The sequence below is a fragment of the Nerophis lumbriciformis genome, linkage group LG30, assembly GCF_033978685.3.
Source record: "Nerophis lumbriciformis linkage group LG30, RoL_Nlum_v2.1, whole genome shotgun sequence".
Lineage (NCBI taxonomy): Eukaryota > Metazoa > Chordata > Actinopteri > Syngnathiformes > Syngnathidae > Nerophis > Nerophis lumbriciformis.
The window spans coordinates 26,557,587-26,575,650 of record NC_084577.2 but is presented as its reverse complement, the minus strand read 5'-3'; the positions used below and the strand labels follow the sequence as shown (position 1 = coordinate 26,575,650).

General features: G+C 35.6%; 1 protein-coding gene across 1 annotated transcript in view; it reads left to right on the top strand.

The window, feature by feature from the left end:
• LOC133572819 (F-BAR and double SH3 domains protein 2-like) overlaps positions 1–18,064 on the top strand; it is a 190,995-nt gene that overhangs the window by 136,857 nt on the left and 36,074 nt on the right. The window contains exons 14-15 of the mRNA XM_061925846.2: positions 14,072–14,161; positions 15,560–15,622. Of these exons, the coding sequence (XP_061781830.1) occupies positions 14,072–14,161; positions 15,560–15,622 (153 nt within the window). The remainder of the gene's footprint in view (positions 1–14,071; positions 14,162–15,559; positions 15,623–18,064) is intronic.

Sequence of the window (18,064 nt, the reverse complement as noted above, 5' to 3'; positions counted from 1 at the left end):
TTGCATTTTGTTCGTAGTTGACTCAAAATTAATCGATATGTCGCAGATAGATATACGTTTTTTTTTCTCGTAGACCCTCGTTTAAATATCACCATCAAAATGTTTTATTACTTAAAACTAGGGCTGTCAAACGATTAAAATATTTAATCGCGATTAATCGCATTTTGTTCGTAGTTGACCTAAAATTAATCAACAGGTCGCAGATAGATATAACTTTTTTCTCGTCGACCCTTGTTTAAATATCACCATCAAAATGTTTTATTACTTAAAACTAGGGCTGTCAAACGATTAAAATATTTAATCGCGATTAATCGCATTTTGTTCGTAGTTGACTCAAAATTAATCGATATGTCACAGATAGATATAACTTTTTTCTCATAGACCCATGTTTTAATATCACCATCAAAATGCTTTATTACTTAAAACTAGGACTGTCAAAGGATTCAAATATTTAATCGCGATTAATCGCATTTTGTTCGTAGTTGACTCAAAATTAATCAATATGTCACAGATAGATATAACTTTTTTCTCGTTAACCCTCGTTTAAATATCACCATCAAAATGCTTTATTACTTAAAACTAGGGCTGTCAAAGGATTAAAATATTTAATCGCGATTAATCGCATTTTGTTCGTAGTTGACTCAAAATTAATCGATATGTCGCAGATAGATATAACTTTTTTTTTCTCGTAGACCCTTGTTTAATTCACCATTAAACTGCTTTATTACTTAAAACTAGGGCTGTCAAAGGATTAAAATATTTAATCGCGATTACTCGCATTTTGTTCGTAGTTGACTCAAAATTAATCGATATGTCGCAGATAGATATAACTTTTTTCTCGTAGACCCTCGTTTAAATATCACCATCAAAATGCTTTATTACTTCAAACTAGGGCTGTCAAACGATTAAAATATTTAATCGCGATTAATAGCATTTTGTTCGTAGTTGACTCAAAATTAATCGATATGTCACAGATAGATATAACTTTTTTCTCATAGACCCATGTTTTAATATCACCATAAAAATGCTTTGTTACTTAAAACTAGGGCTGCCAAACGATTAAAATATTTAATCGCGATTAATCGCATTTTGTTCGTAGTTGACTCAATATTAATCAATGTGTCGCAGATAGATATAACTTTTTTCTCGTCGACCCTCGTTTTAATATCACCATCAAAATGCTTTATTACTTAAAACTAGGGCTGCCAAAGGATTAAAATATTTAATCACGATTAATCGCATTTTGTTCGTAATTGACTCAAAATTAATCAATATGTTACAGATAGATATAACTTTTTTCTCGTAGACCCTTGTTGAAATATCACCATCAAAATGCTTTATTACTTAAAACTAGGGCTGTCAAACGATTAAAATATTTAATCGCGATTAATCGCATTTTGTTCGTATTTGACTCAAAATTAATCGATATGTCGCAGATAGATATAACTTTTTTTTTTCTCGTAGACCCTCGTTTTAATATCACCATCAAAATGCTTTATTACTTATAACTAGGGCTGTCAAAGGATTAAAATATTTAATCGCGATTAAACGCATTTTGTTCGTAGTTGACTCAAAATTCATCAATATGTCACAGATAGATATAAGTTTTTTCTCGTCGACCCTTGTTTAAATATCACCATCAAAATGCTTTATTACTTAAAACTAGGGCTGTCAAACGATTAAAATATTTAATCGCGATTAATCGCATTTTGTTCGTAGATGACTCAAAATTAATCGATATGTCGCAGATAGATATACGTATTTTTTCTCGTAGACCCTTGTTTAATTCGCCATCAAAATGCTTTATTACTTAAAACTAGGGCTGTCAAACGATTAAAATATTTAATCGCGATTAATCGCATTTTGTTCGTAGTTGACTCAAAATTAATCGATATGTCGCAGATAGATATACGTTGTTTTTTCTCGTAGACCCTTGTTTAATTCACCATCAAAATGCTTTATTACTTAAAACTAGGGCTGTCAAAGGATTAAAATATTTAATCGCGATTAATCGCACTTTGTTTGTATTTGACTCAAAATTAATCGATATGTCGCAGATAGATATAACTTTTTTTTTTCTCGTAGACCCTCGTTTTAATATCACCATCAAAATGCTTTATTACTTAAAACTAGGGCTGCCAAACGATTAAAATATTTAATCGCGATTAATCGCATTTAGTTCGTAGTTGACTCAAAATTAATCAATATGTCACAGATATATATACGTTTTTTCTCGTCGACCCTTGTTTAAATATCACCATCAAAATGCTTTATTACTTAAAACTAGGGCTGTCAAACGATTAAAATATTTAATTGCGATTAATCGCATTTTGTTCGTAGATGACTCAAAATTAATCGATATGTTGCAGATAGATATACGTTTTTTTTCTCGTAGACCCTTGTTTAATTCACCATCAAAATGCTTTATTACTTAAAACTAGGGCTGTCAAACGATTAAAATATTTAATCGCGATTAATCGCATTTTGTTCGTAGTGGACTCAAAATTAATCAATGTGTCGCAGATAGATATAACTTCTTTCTCGTCGACCCTCGTTTAAATATCACCATCAAAACGCTTTATTACTTAAAACTAGGGCTGTCAAAGGATTAAAATATTTAATTGCGATTAATCGCATTTTGTTCGTAGTTGACTCAAAATTAATTGATATGTCGCAGATAGATATACGTTTTTTTTTCTCGTATACCCTTGTTTAATTCACCATCAAAATGCTTTATTACTTAAAACTAGGGCTGTCAAAGTATTAAAATATTTAATCACGATTAATTGCATTTTGTTCGTAGTTGACTCAAAATTAATCAATATGTCACAGATAGATATAACTTTTTTCTCGTTGACCCTCGTTTAAATATCACCATCAAAATGCTTTATTACTTAAAACTAGGGCTGTCAAAGGATTAAAATATTTAATTGCGATTAATCGCATTTTGTTCGTAGTTGACTCAAAATTAATCAATATGTCACAGATAGATATAACTTTTTTCACGTAGACCCTCGTTTAAATATCACCATCAAAATGCTTTATTACTTAAAACTAGGGCTGTCAAACGATTAAAATATTTAATCGCGATTAATCGCATTTTGTTCGTAGATGACTCAAAATTAATCGATATGTCGCAGATAGATATACGTATTTTTTCTCGTAGACCCTTGTTCAATTCGCCATCAAAATGCTTTATTACTTAAAACTAGGGCTGTCAAAGGATTAAAATATTTAATCGCGATTAATCGCATTTTGTTCGTAGTTGACTCAATATTAATCAATGTGTCGCAGATAGATATAACTTTTTTCTCGTCGACCCTCGTTTTAATATCACCATCAAAATGCTTTATTACTTAAAACTAGGGCTGCCAAAGGATTAAAATATTTAATCACGATTAATCGCATTTTTTCGTAATTGACTCAAAATTAATCAATATGTCACAGATAGATATAACTTTTTTCTCGTAGACCCTTGTTGAAATATCACCATCAAAATGCTTTATTACTTAAAACTAGGGCTGTCAAACGATTAAAATATTTAATCGCGATTAATCGCATTTTGTTCGTATTTGACTCAAAATTAATCGATATGTCGCAGATAGATATAACTTTTTTTTTTCTCGTAGACCCTCGTTTTAATATCACCATCAAAATGCTTTATTACTTATAACTAGGGCTGTCAAAGGATTAAAATATTTAATCGCGATTAATCGCATTTTGTTCGTAGTTGACTCAAAATTAATCAATATGTCACAGATAGATATAAGGTTTTTCTCGTCGACCCTTGTTTAAATATCACCATCAAAATGCTTTATTACTTAAAACTAGGGCTGTCAAAGGATTAAAATATTTAATCGCGATTAATCGCATTTTGTTCGTAGTTGACTCAAAATTAATCAATATGTCACGGATAGATATAAGTTTTTTCTCGTCGACCCTTGTTTAAATATCACCATCAAAATGCTTTATTACTTAAAACTAGGGCTGTCAAACGATTAAAATATTTAATCGCGATTAATAGCATTTTGTTCGTAGTTGACTCAAAATGAATCGATATGTCACAGATAGATATAACTTTTTTCTCATAGACCCATGTTTTAATATCACCATAAAAATGATTTGTTACTTAAAACTAGGGCTGTCAAACGATTAAAATATTTAATCGCGATTAATCGCATTTTGTTCGTAGATGACTCAAAATTAATCGATATGTCACAGATAGATATACGTTTTTTTTCTCGTAGACCCTTGTTTGATTCACCATCAAAATGCTTTATTACTTAAAACTAGGGCTGTCAAACGATTAAAATATTTAATCGCGATTAATCGCATTTTGTTCGTAGTTGACTCAAAATTAATCAATGTGTCACAGATGGATATAACTTTTTTCTTGTCGACCCTCGTTTTAATATCACCATCAAAATGCTTTATTACTTAAAACTAGGGCTGTCAAAGGATTACAATATTTAATCGCGATTAATCGCATTTTGTTCGTAGTTGACTGAAAATTAATCGATATGTCGCAGATAGATATACGTTTTTTTTCTCGTAGACCCTTGTTTAATTCACCATCAAAATGCTTTATTATTTAAAACTAGGGCTGTCAAAGGATTAAAATATTTAATCGCGACTAATCGCATTTTGTTCGTAGTTGACTCAAAATTAATCAATATGTCACAGATAGATATGACTTTTTTCTCGTAGACCCATGTTTTAATATCACCATAAAAATGCTTTATTACTTAAAACTAGGGCTGTCAAACGATTAAAATATTTAATCGCGGTTAATCGCATTTTGTTCGTAGATGACTCAAAATTAATCGATATGCCGCAGATAGATATAACCTTTTTCTCGTCGTTCTCGTTTAGATATCACCATCAAAATGCTTTATTACTTAAAACTAGGGCTGTCAAACGATTAAAATATTTAATCGCGATTAATCGCATTTTGTTCGTAGTTGACTCAAAATTAATCGATATGTCGCAGATAGATATAACTTTTTTTTTTCTCGTAGACCCTCGTTTTAATATCACCATCAAAATGCTTTATTACTTAAAACTAGGGCTGTCAAACGATTAAAATATTTAATCGCGATTAATCACATTTTGTTCGTAGTTGACTCAAAATTAATTGATGTGTCGCAGATAGATATAAGTTTTTTTTTCTCGTAGACCCTTGTTTAATTCACCATCAAAATGCTTTATTACTTAAAACTAGGGCTGTCAAAGGATTAAAATATTTAATCGCGATTAATTGCATTTTGTTCGTAGTTGACTCAAAATTAATCGATATGTCGCAGATAGATATACGTTTTTTTTTCTCGTAGACCCTCGTTTAAATATCACCATCAAAATGTTTTATTACTTAAAACTAGGGCTGTCAAACGATTAAAATATTTAATCGCGATTAATCGCATTTTGTTCGTAGTTGACCTAAAATTAATCAACAGGTCGCAGATAGATATAACTTTTTTCTCGTCGACCCTCGTTTAAATATCACCATCAAAATGTTTTATTACTTAAAACTAGGGCTGTCAAACGATTAAAATATTTAATCGCGATTAATCACATTTTGTTCGTAGTTGACTCAAAATTAATCGATATGTCGCAGATAGATATACGTTTTTTTTCTCGTAGACCCTTGTTTAATTCACCATCAAAATGCTTTATTACTTAAAACTAGGGCTGCCAAACGATTAAACTATTTAATCGCAATTAATCGCATTTTGTTCGTAGTTGACTCAAAATTAATATGTCGCAGGACCGGACTCTCACTATTATGTTAGATCCACTATGGACTGGACTCTCACTATTATGTTAGATCCACTATGGACTGGACTCGCACACTATCATGTTAGAGCCACTATGGACTGGACTCTCTCACTATTATGTTAGATCCACTATGGACTGGACTCTCACTATTATGTTAGATCCACTATGGACTGGACTCTCACTATTATGTTAGATCCACTATGGACTGGACTCTCACACTATTATGTTAGATCCACTATGGACTGGACTCTCACACTATTATGTTAGATCCACTATGGACTGGACTCTCACACTATTATGTTAGATCCACTATGGACTGGACTCTCACTATTATGTTAGATCCACTATGGACTGGACTCGCACACTATCATGTTAGATCCACTATGGATTGGACTCCCAGTATTATGTTAGATCCACTATGGACTGGACTATCACTATTATGTTGGATCCACTATGGACTGGACTCTCACTATTATGTTGGATCCACTATGGACTGGACTCTCACTATTATGTTAGATCCACTATGGACTGGACTCTCACTATTATGTTAGATCCACTATGGACTGGACTCTCACTATTATATTAGATCCACAATGGACTGGACTCTCACACTATTATGTTAGATCCACTATGGACTGAACCCTCACTATTATATTAGATCCACTATGGACTGGACTCTCACTATTATGTTAGATCCACTATGGACTGGACTCTCACTATTATGTTAGATCCACTATGGACTGGACTCTCACTATTATGTTAGATCCACTATGGACTGGACTCTCACTATTATGTTAGATCCACTATGGACTGGACTCTCACTATTATGTTAGATCCACTATGGACTGGACTCTCACACTATTATGTTAGGTCCACTATGGACTGGACTCTTACTATTATGTTAGATCCACTATGGACTGGACTCTCACTATTATGTTAGATCCACTATGGACTGGATTCTCACTATTATGTTAGATCCACTATGGACTGGACTCTCACTATTATGTTAGATCCACCATGGACTGGACTTTCACAATATTATGTTAGATCCACTATGGACTAGACGCTCACACTATTATGTTAGATCCACTATGGACTGGACTCTCACTATTATGTTAGATCCACTATGGACTGGACTCTCACTATTATGTTAGATCCACTATGGACTGGACTCACACTATTATGTTAGATCCACTATGGACTTGACTCTCACTATTATGTTAGATCCACTATGGACTTGACTCTCACTATTATGTTAGATCCACTATGGACTGGACTCGCACACTATCATGGTAGATCCACTATGGACTGGACTCACTATTATGTTAGATCCATTATGGACTGGACTCTCACACTATTATGTTAGATCCAATATGGACTGGACTTTCACTATTATGTTAGATCCACTATGGACTGGACTCCCACAATATTATGTTAGATCCACTATGGACTAGACTCTCACACTATTATGTTAGATCCACTATGGACTAGACTCTCACACTATTATGTTAGATCCACTATGGACTAGACTCTCACACTATTATGTTAGATCCACTATGGACTGGACTCTCACACTATTATGTTAGATCCACTATGGACTGGACTCTCACACTATTATGTTAGATCCACTATGGACTGGACTCTCACTATTATGTTAGATCCACTATGGACTGGACTCGCACACTATCATGGTAGATCCACTATGGACTGGACTCACTATTATGTTAGATCCATTATGGACTGGACTCTCACACTATTATGTTAGATCCAATATGGACTGGACTTTCACTATTATGTTAGATCCACTATGGACTGGACTCCCACAATATTATGTTAGATCCACTATGGACTAGACTCTCACACTATTATGTTAGATCCACTATGGACTAGACTCTCACACTATTATGTTAGATCCACTATGGACTAGACTCTCACACTATTATGTTAGATCCACTATGGACTGGACTCTCACACTATTATGTTAGATCCACTATGGACTGGACTCTCACACTATTATGTTAGATCCACTATGGACTGGACTCTCACACTATTATGTTAGATCTACTATGGACTGGACTCTCACAATATTATGTTAGATCCACTATGGACTGGACTCTCACTATTATATTAGATCCACTATGGACTGGACTCTCACACTATTATGTTAGATCCACTATGGACTGAACCCTCACTATTATGTTAGATCCACTATGGACTGGACTCTCACACTATTATGTTAGATCCACTATGGACTGGACTCTCACTATTATGTTAGATCCACTATGGACTGGACTTTCACTATTATGTTAGATCCACTATGGACTGGACTCTCACTATTATGTTAGATCCACTATGGACTGGACTCTCACTATTATGTTAGATCCACTATGGACTGGACTCTCACTATTATGTTAGATCCACTATGGACTGGACTCTCACTATTATGTTAGATCCACTATGGACTGGACTCGCACACTATCATGTTAGATCCACTATGGACTGGACTCTCACTATTATGTTAGATCCACTATGGACTGGACTCTCACTATAATGTTAGATCCACTATGGACTGGACTCTCACTATTATATTAGATCCACTATGGACTGGACTCTCACACTATTATGTTAGATCCACTATGGACTGAACCCTCACTATTATATTAGATCCACTATGGACTGGACTCTCACTATCATGTTAGATCCACTATGGACTGGACTCTCACTATTATGTTAGATCCACTATGGACTGGACTCTCACTATTATGTTCGATCCACTATGGACTGGACTCTCACACTATTATGTTAGATCCACTATGGACTGGACTCTCACTATTATGTTGGATCCACTATAGACTGGACTCTCACACTATTATGTTAGATCCACTATGGACTGGACTCTCACTATTATGTTAGATCCACTATGGACTGGACTCTCACTATTATGTTAGATCCACTATGGACCGGACTCTCACTATTATGTTAGATCCACTATGGACTGGACTCTCACACTATTATGTTAGATCCACTATGGACTGGACTCTCACTATTATGTTAGATCCACTATGGACTGGACTCTCACTATTATGTTAGATCCACTATGGACTGGACTCTCTCTATTATGTTAGATCCACTATGGACTGGACTTTCACTATTATGTTAGATCCACTATGGACTGGACTCTCACAATATTATGTTAGATCCACTATGGACTGGACTCTCTCACTATTATGTTAGATCCACCATGGACTGGACTTTAACAATTATGTTAGATCCACTATGGACTGGACTCACTATTATGTTGGATCCACTATGGACTGGACTCTCACTATTATGTTAGATCCACTATGGACTGGACTCTCACACTATTATGTTAGATCCACTATGGACTGAACCCTCACTATTATATTAGATCCACTATGGACTGGACTCTCACTATTATGTTAGATCCACTATGGACTGGACTCTCACTATTATGTTAGATCCACTATGGACTGGACTCTCACAATATTATGTTAGATCCACTATGGACTGGACTCTCTCACTATTATGTTAGATCCACCATGGACTGGACTTTCACAATATTATGTTAGATCCACTATGGACTAGACTCTCACACTATTATGTTAGATCCACTATGGACTGGACTCTCACTATTATGTTAGATCCACTATGGACTGGACTCTCACTATTATGTTAGATCCACTATGGACTGGACTCACACTATTATGTTAGATCCACTATGGACTTGACTCTCACTATTATGTTAGATCCACTATGGACTGGACTCTCACACTATTATGTTAGATCCACTATGGACTGGACTCACTATTATGTTAGATCCACTATGGACTGGACTCTCACTATTATGTTAGATCCACTATGGACTGGACTCTCTCTATTATGTTAGATCCACTATGGACTGGACATTCACACTATTATGTTAGATCCACTATGGACTGGACTCTCACACTATTATGTTAGATCCACTATGGACTGGACTCTCACTATTATATTAGATCCACTATGGACTGGACTCTCACACTATTATGTTAGATCCACTATGGACTGAACCCTCACTATTATATTAGATCCACTATGGACTGGACTCTCACTATCATTTTAGATCCACTATGGACTGGACTCTCACTATTATGTTAGATCCACTATGGACTGGACTCTCACTATTATGTTCGATCCACTATGGACTGGACTCTCACACTATTATGTTAGATCCACTATGGACTGGACTCTCACTATTATGTTAGATCCACTATAGACTGGACTCTCACACTATTATGTTAGATCCACTATGGACTGGACTCTCACTATTATGTTAGATCCACTATGGACTGGACTCTCACTATTATGTTAGATCCACTATGGACCGGACTCTCACTATTATGTTAGATCCACTATGGACTGGACTCTCACACTATTATGTTAGATCCACTATGGACTGGACTCTCACTATTATGTTAGATCCACTATGGACTGGACTCTCACTATTATGTTAGATCCACTATGGACTGGACTCTCTCTATTATGTTAGATCCACTATGGACTGGACTTTCACTATTATGTTAGATCCACTATGGACTGGACTCTCACAATATTATGTTAGATCCACTATGGACCGGACTCTCACTATTATGTTAGATCCACTATGGACTGGACTCTCACACTATTATGTTAGATCCACTATGGACTGAACCCTCACTATTATGTTAGATCCACTATGGACTGGACTTTAACTATTAAGTTAGATCCACTATGGACTGGACTCTAACTATTATGTTAGATCCACTATGGACAGGACTCTCACTATTATGTTAGATCCACTATGGACTGGACTCTCACTATTATATTAGATCCACTATGGACTGGACTCTCACTATTATGTTAGATCCACTATGGACTGGACTCTCACACTATTATGTTAGATCCACTATGAACTGGACTTTCACAATATTATGTTAGATCCACTATGGACTGGACTCTAAATATTATGTTAGATCCACTATGGACTGGACTCTCACACTATTATGTTAGATCCACTATGGACTGGACTCTCACTATTATGTTAGATCCACTATGGACTGGACTCTCACACTATTATGTTAGATCCACTATGGACTGGACTTTCACAATATTATGTCAGACCCACTCTACGTCCATTGCACCCGGTCTCCCCTAGAAAGGGGGGGGGTTTCTCCAAGGTTTCTCATAGTCATTCACATTGACATCCCACTGGGTTGTGAGTTTTTCCTTGCCCTTATGTGGGCGCTGAACCGCGGATGTCGTGGTGGCTTGTGCAGCCCTTTGAGACACTTGTGATTTAGGGCTATATAAGTAAACATTGATTGATTGATTGATTGAATCCAGGATGTTTTTCTGTCTTTAGAATGTGTGACTGCAGACACCCCTGGTCTAAACCTTGGACTGGTGCCGCGTATCTAGAAATATTACTTTTAGCTCCAGCATATTTATTGTCCATTCGTAACGAGGAAAATGCTTTTTCCAACACATTTCGTTGCCGCCGCGTTTATTAATCAGAGCTGAAGAGCTGTCAGCGTTTTGCATGGCGTCAGAGACACAGTCTGGTCCTGGCCAGTCAATGTTCAGAGTCAGCATGGCGGTGGAAGTGAAGGAGCAGGTCATGGAAGAAGACAGCGGTGGCATTGTGGATAAGACAGCAAGAAAGGATTAGAGATGAAAGAGAGAGTTGGACAGGGATTTCTTACTTTTGTGTTTCTAGCTTCATTATTAGGTAAAAGAAAAGAAAAAAGATGGCACATGTCCAGTCCTCACAGTGCAGGCAGCTCATTAAAAGCAAGTCTGGGAATGAGAAAGTCATTTCTGATTTCATGGAATATTTGCTTTGGACTTTGTAGGAGTTCACATTTTGGGGTGAAGATGAACTTTACAGTGTTTCTTAAACATTCTTAGCTACCGTATTTTTCGGACTATAAGGCGCAATTCTGTACTTAAATGTATAATAGACTGTATTTATGTTATTCACATGTGAATAATGCTGTATAATAGACTATTTATATTATTCACATGTGAATAATGCTGTATAATAGACTGTATTTATGTTATTCACATGTGAATAATGCTGTATAATAGACTATTTATATTATTCACATGTGAATAATGCTGTATAATAGACTATTTATATTATTCACATGTGAATAATGCTGTATAATAGACTGTATTTATGTTATTCACATGTGAATAATGCTGTATAATAGACTATTTATATTATTCACATGTGAATAATGCTGTATAATAGACTATTTATATTATTCACATGTGAATAATGCTGTATAATAGACTATGTATATTATTCACATGTGAATAATGCTGTATAATAGACTATTTATATTATTCACATGTGAATAGTGCTGTATAATAGACTGTATTTATGTTGTTCACATGTGAATAATGCTGTATAATAGACTGTATTTATGTTATTCACATGTGAATAATGCTGTATAATAGACTGTATTTATATTATTCACATGTGAATAATGCTGTATAATAGACTGTATTTATATTATTCACATGTGAATAATGCTGTATAATAGACTGTATTATATTATTCACATGTGAATAATGCTGTATAATAGACTATTTATATTATTCACATGTTAATAATGCTGTATAATAGACTGTATTTATGTTATTCACATGTGAATAAGGCTGTATAATAGACTGTATTTATATTATTCACATGTGAATAATGCTGTATAATAGACTGTATTTATATTATTCACATGTGAATCAGACTGTATAATAGACTGTATTTATATTATTCACATGTGAATAAGGCTGTATAATAGACTGTATTATATTATTCACATGTGAATAATGCTGTGTATTTATATTATTCACATGTGAATAATGCTGTATAATAGACTGTATTATATTATTCACATGTTAATAATGCTGTATAATAGACTGTATTTATATTATTCACATGTGAATAATGCTGTATAATAGACTGTATTATATTATTCACATGTGAATAATGCTGTATAATAGACTATTTATATTATTCACATGTGAATAATGCTGTATAATAGACTGTATATATATTATTCACATGTGAATAATGCTGTATAATAGACTGTATTATATTATTCACATGTGAATAATGCTGTATAATAGACTATTTATATTATTCACATTTGAATAATGCTGTATAATAGACTGTATTTATATTATTCACATGTGAATAATGCTGTATAATAGACTGTATTTATATTATTCACATGTGAATAATGCTGTATAATAGACTGTATTTATATTATTCACATGTGAATAATGCTGTATAATAGACTGTATTTATATTATTCACATGTTAATAATGCTGTATAATAGACTGTATTTATGTTATTCACATGTGAATAATGCTGTATAATAGACTGTATTTATATTATTCACATGTGAATAATGCTGTATAATAGACTGTATTTATATTATTCACATGTGAATAATGCTGTATAATAGACTGTATTATATTATTTGCATGTGAATAAGGCTGTATAATAGACTGTATTTATATTATTCACATGTGAATAATGCTGTATAATAGACTGTATTTATATTATTCACATGTGAATAATGCTGTATAATAGACTGTATTTATATTATTCTCATGAATAATGCTGTATAATAGACTGTATTTATATTATTCACATGTGAATAATGCTGTATAATAGACTGTATTTATATTATTCACATGTGAATAATGCTGTATAATAGACTGTATTTATATTATTCACATGTGAATAATGCTGTATAATAGACTGTATTATATTATTCACATGTGAATAATGCTGTATAATAGACTGTATTATATTATTCACATGTTAATAAGGCTGTATAATAGACTATTTATATTATTCACATGTGAATAATGCTGTATAATAGACTGTATTTATATTATTCACATGTGAATAATGCTGTATAATAAACTGTATTTATATTATTCACATGTGAATAATGCTGTTTGTATACATGTACAGTATTTACCACCGAGAATGTGTGTATACTAGTATTTATTCCTGTTGTCAGGCTTCTTTCTGTAAAACCTGCTGTAAATGTATGTATGTATGATTTGTATACATGTATTTGCCACTGAGAATATGTATACTAGTATTAATTCCTGTTATCAGGGTTCTTTCTGTAAAAGATACTGTAAATGTCAAAATGACATCTCTGTTTCTAAAAGTAGAAACACAAATCTATGCATTTGACATGTTGAACAATCCTTACTTTGCTTCCTTTAAAGACCGTGAAGTTGAAAGCGGAAGCTCGGCTGGACCTCCTGCGGCAGGTGGGCGTTGCCGTGGACACCTGGCTGAAGAGTGCCATGAACCAGGTGTGTTGCATTCAAAGTCTCGCTGCATTCTCGTGTGCATCCTCTTTGTGTGTGTCCCTGCTAAGATGTAACTTTGTCACTTCCAATACAATACAATTGCAGCCTTAACCGGTGGCCGATGCCAATATCGATCCGATACCATATCAGCGCAAATAAAACACACTTTTTACTTATTTAGTAGTGTGAAATGTTCAAAAAAAGGCTTTCTCAGGTGATATGTTGTGATCCCGTGGGCGGAGGCTTGCTTGGGCGGGCTCTAGAATAGTCTGTTTACTAATTAGTTGTTGTTTTCTTGAACTTCTATAGGTACCATTCACATTTGAACCGATACGTTACAAATTTTCGGTACCTAAAAAAATCGATACTGGTACCCATTTTAGTTTGTGTGTTAGTAATTGTCAATTGTTTGATAATAAAATCGTATTTTTAATTGTAACATTTAAAAATGAGCTGATAACGATAACTGTGCTGTCTGTTTTATTATTACATTTGAGTCTCATTTGCAATGCAGTTGCACTTCCAAGACATTAGATGGCAGTACTGTATAGGCTATCTATGCCATGTTGCCCAACTGGGAAGTCGCTTTTTCCATGAAGCTGAATGTGTTATGTTGCGCCCTACAAAGTGTTTATACTGTAAGTTTTATTATTATCATTATTTTATTATTTTTATTTGTATTTTATTTTTGTTACACACCAGTTGTTTGATTGTAACACCCATCTTAGTTGTCGTTTTCACGACTACATTTGGAGGTGTTGAAATCGCCACATAAAATCGCTAATGCTAATAGTAGTCTGGCTATGGTAAATCCAATGTAAATTAGCATCAAGCTAGCGCATTTTGAAAAAGCAAAGCCTTATTTTACGTTAGTGTTTTCTACCAAGCGTACTGAAGATTGCAACATTACTTAGAGTTAATAGAGACGGATTGTTTACGTGACTAAATGTGATGTTTTGTGCATCAAAGGTATCTAAATATGGAGCCATTTGATTTTACGTACCGACGGAATTCGGTTGGTGCCTATAAAAGTACCAAAGTCGGTACCCATCCTTACTTTCAAGTATTACTTGCAAGTTTGCATTCATTTCAGTTTGCCCTTGGTGTGTCGCCGCAAATGGTCTGTAGTCTTTGCCATTAAGTTGAATGTGCCAGTCTTGCATTGAGTCCTACAAAGTGTTTACGCTGTAAGTATTGTACTTTTTACACAATAGCTGTCAACCGACCGCTTGTATCGGAGTTCCTATATCAGGCGTTTTAAAGGCAGGCCGATATAATCAGATACTAGGGTTGCACAAAAAAATGGATTCACATCCGAAACTCGGTTATTCTCTTCCCGATTATAAATCGATTCACAAAGTTTGTGTGAAAATCCCTTCACTCTTTCTGTGCATGCTGTAGGTGATGGAGGAGCTGGAGAACGAGCGCTGGGCGAGCTACACTTCCCATGATCCTTCACTGTCGGTGAGACAACCCACCCTCACTCCTTTTGTCCGCACTGCCGATGAAAAAGGCAACAATAGTGAAACCACGACTGAACGTGACAACAATGTTGTAAAGAAGCCCTCACACAAACAGTAAAGTTGAGAGTGCATGTCGCACTGTGACCTTTTCAAGGGGAAGTGTGCTCCTTTGCATGTGTCAGGTTCAAACACGGATGACATCTATTAAACAAGACAAGAAGCAAGGAATTAAACAGAGACAGAATTACATTTGGCTCAATAAGGAGAAACGCGTACACCTGTACCCTTGTACAGTGTTCCACGCTCCGACGAAAGATTGTACGCCTCCTCTTTTATTCGGACTTTCCCTGATTACTTGGCAGCAGCTGTTTCTAAGGGAGGGGGGTCGTAAACAGCCATGGCCTTTGATTAAAAACAGTTCAAAGAAAAGGTCGTAAAACAGTTAAAAAAAGAGGTGCCTGGAGCTTGAACGTGATGATATTGATTAATTTGGTGTAATGTAAACAATACTCACTAACAATTTTCTTTAGCCTACTGACCCCAACAGGAAACTTTACTTATAAAATGTTCAGATTCCCTGTTGTTGATGATAATAATCATTTTTGTTTCACTACTTTTAGATTGTTCTGTGTCATGTTTGTGTGTCCTCTCGGTTGCTCTGTTTGTTACTATTCCGGGTGTTGCTGGGTCGGGTTTGGTTTTGAAATTGGATTGCATTATTATGGCATTGGTGTATTGTTTTGTTGTATTGATTAATACAAGATTAAAAAAAAGATTCCCAAGGCCCGACCGTAAGCTTTCCATTTTTAATCTGTCATTATAAATAAATGTAAGGCGACCAGAATAGCTCCGCTGACAGATCACCTGCTGAATGATGCAACGAGCCGGATAATTGATCTCAGACACTTTCATCATCGGCTGCCCCAAAACCATGAATGAAAGATAAGTCATTATCACCTAAAATGTGATATCATGATTATATATTTATCTTTCAATCTTCTGTGCGTGTGGTCAGTCAGTGTGCACCTGCAGGCTCTTGTCATTCCACTCACATAACACTGCAGCACACACACCACAACCACAGAGAGGGAGGTTCCAAGTAGGGAACTGGTTCAAATAGGGACCACATTGGGACCAAAAGTTGGACCTGGTCCTGGAGCTCCTATCTCAAAATACTCGCAAATAAGCCGGTGCGCCTAATTCACGGAATAATTTTGGTCGTGCTTACTAGAGATGCGCGGATAGGCAATTATTTCATCCGCAACCGCATCACAAAAGTCGTCAACCATCCGCCATCCACCCGAACTAACATTTAATCAAAACCGCACCCGCCCGCCATCCGCCACCCGCCCGTTGTTATATATCTAATATAGACGATGCAAGGCATTAGTGAGGTTATAAAGCTTTTGCCTGTTAAAGAAAGGAGACTGATCCAATGCAGCAGAGACATTCAATGCGTGCCACGCTGTCACGGCCCAGACGCACACCAGTGCGCAGTCATCTGGGAGCCGCGCTGAGCGCACCTCCAAGCGCGCTCGCGCCACTCAAACTGCTGCAGGCGGCTGCGTTCTATCTTGTTTTAACATCCTGTGGCACTCTTCTGGGATCACGGCGGACGAAACTGCTCATGCTCAGGGTGTTTGTGGAGGTTCGGGGTTTTGCACAAATGTGATGCACCATGTTAGATGTCCCGGTTTTGTGACTGTCGCAGACATAAACAGCGTCGCAGCTCTTGCAAGTCACGTAGCCAGCATTACTATCATCCTGATTTACAACCTCATAAAAACGAGTTCACGCCGAACTTTTCTGGCCTTTTTTTCCCCTGGTCTTTAGTATTCCCTTTTTTAGTTTGTCGTGTACCACGTTTGCTGCCGGCGTTGCCATCTCTTTTTTTTTTCTTCTTCTGTTGTGGCATATGCTGCAGGTGCCTGCTTGTTTTTCGTATGTGGGTAACAACATTTAACTATGTGTATATATTTCCGAATTGGTTTAACTGCCACCCGCCTGAATCTATTTAAAATCTAATTTTTTTTTAATTTCAACCGCCCGACCCGACCCGCGGATAAAATCTAATTTTCTTTTATTTCAACCGCCCGACCCGCGGATAATCACGGGACTCCGCGGTTGTGTCCGCAAACCGCGCATCTCTAGTGCTTACCAAACTCAAAGCAATTTTATTTGGTACATGGTGAAATGATAAGTGTGACAAGTAGATGGCAGTCACACATAAGAGATGCGTGTAGCCTACAATGTGACGCCGGTAAACAACACCAAATTTTTAAATGTTCCATTGAAAATATAGAACATTACACACGGCGCTCAAAAATCCATCAAAATGTTTTAGTACGACTTTGGTACTAGAGAAAAGCGCTATATAAATATAATTCACTTCACATAAGCAGAGCCACCGGCTGTGTTAGCATCCTAACATATTATAGCCAAT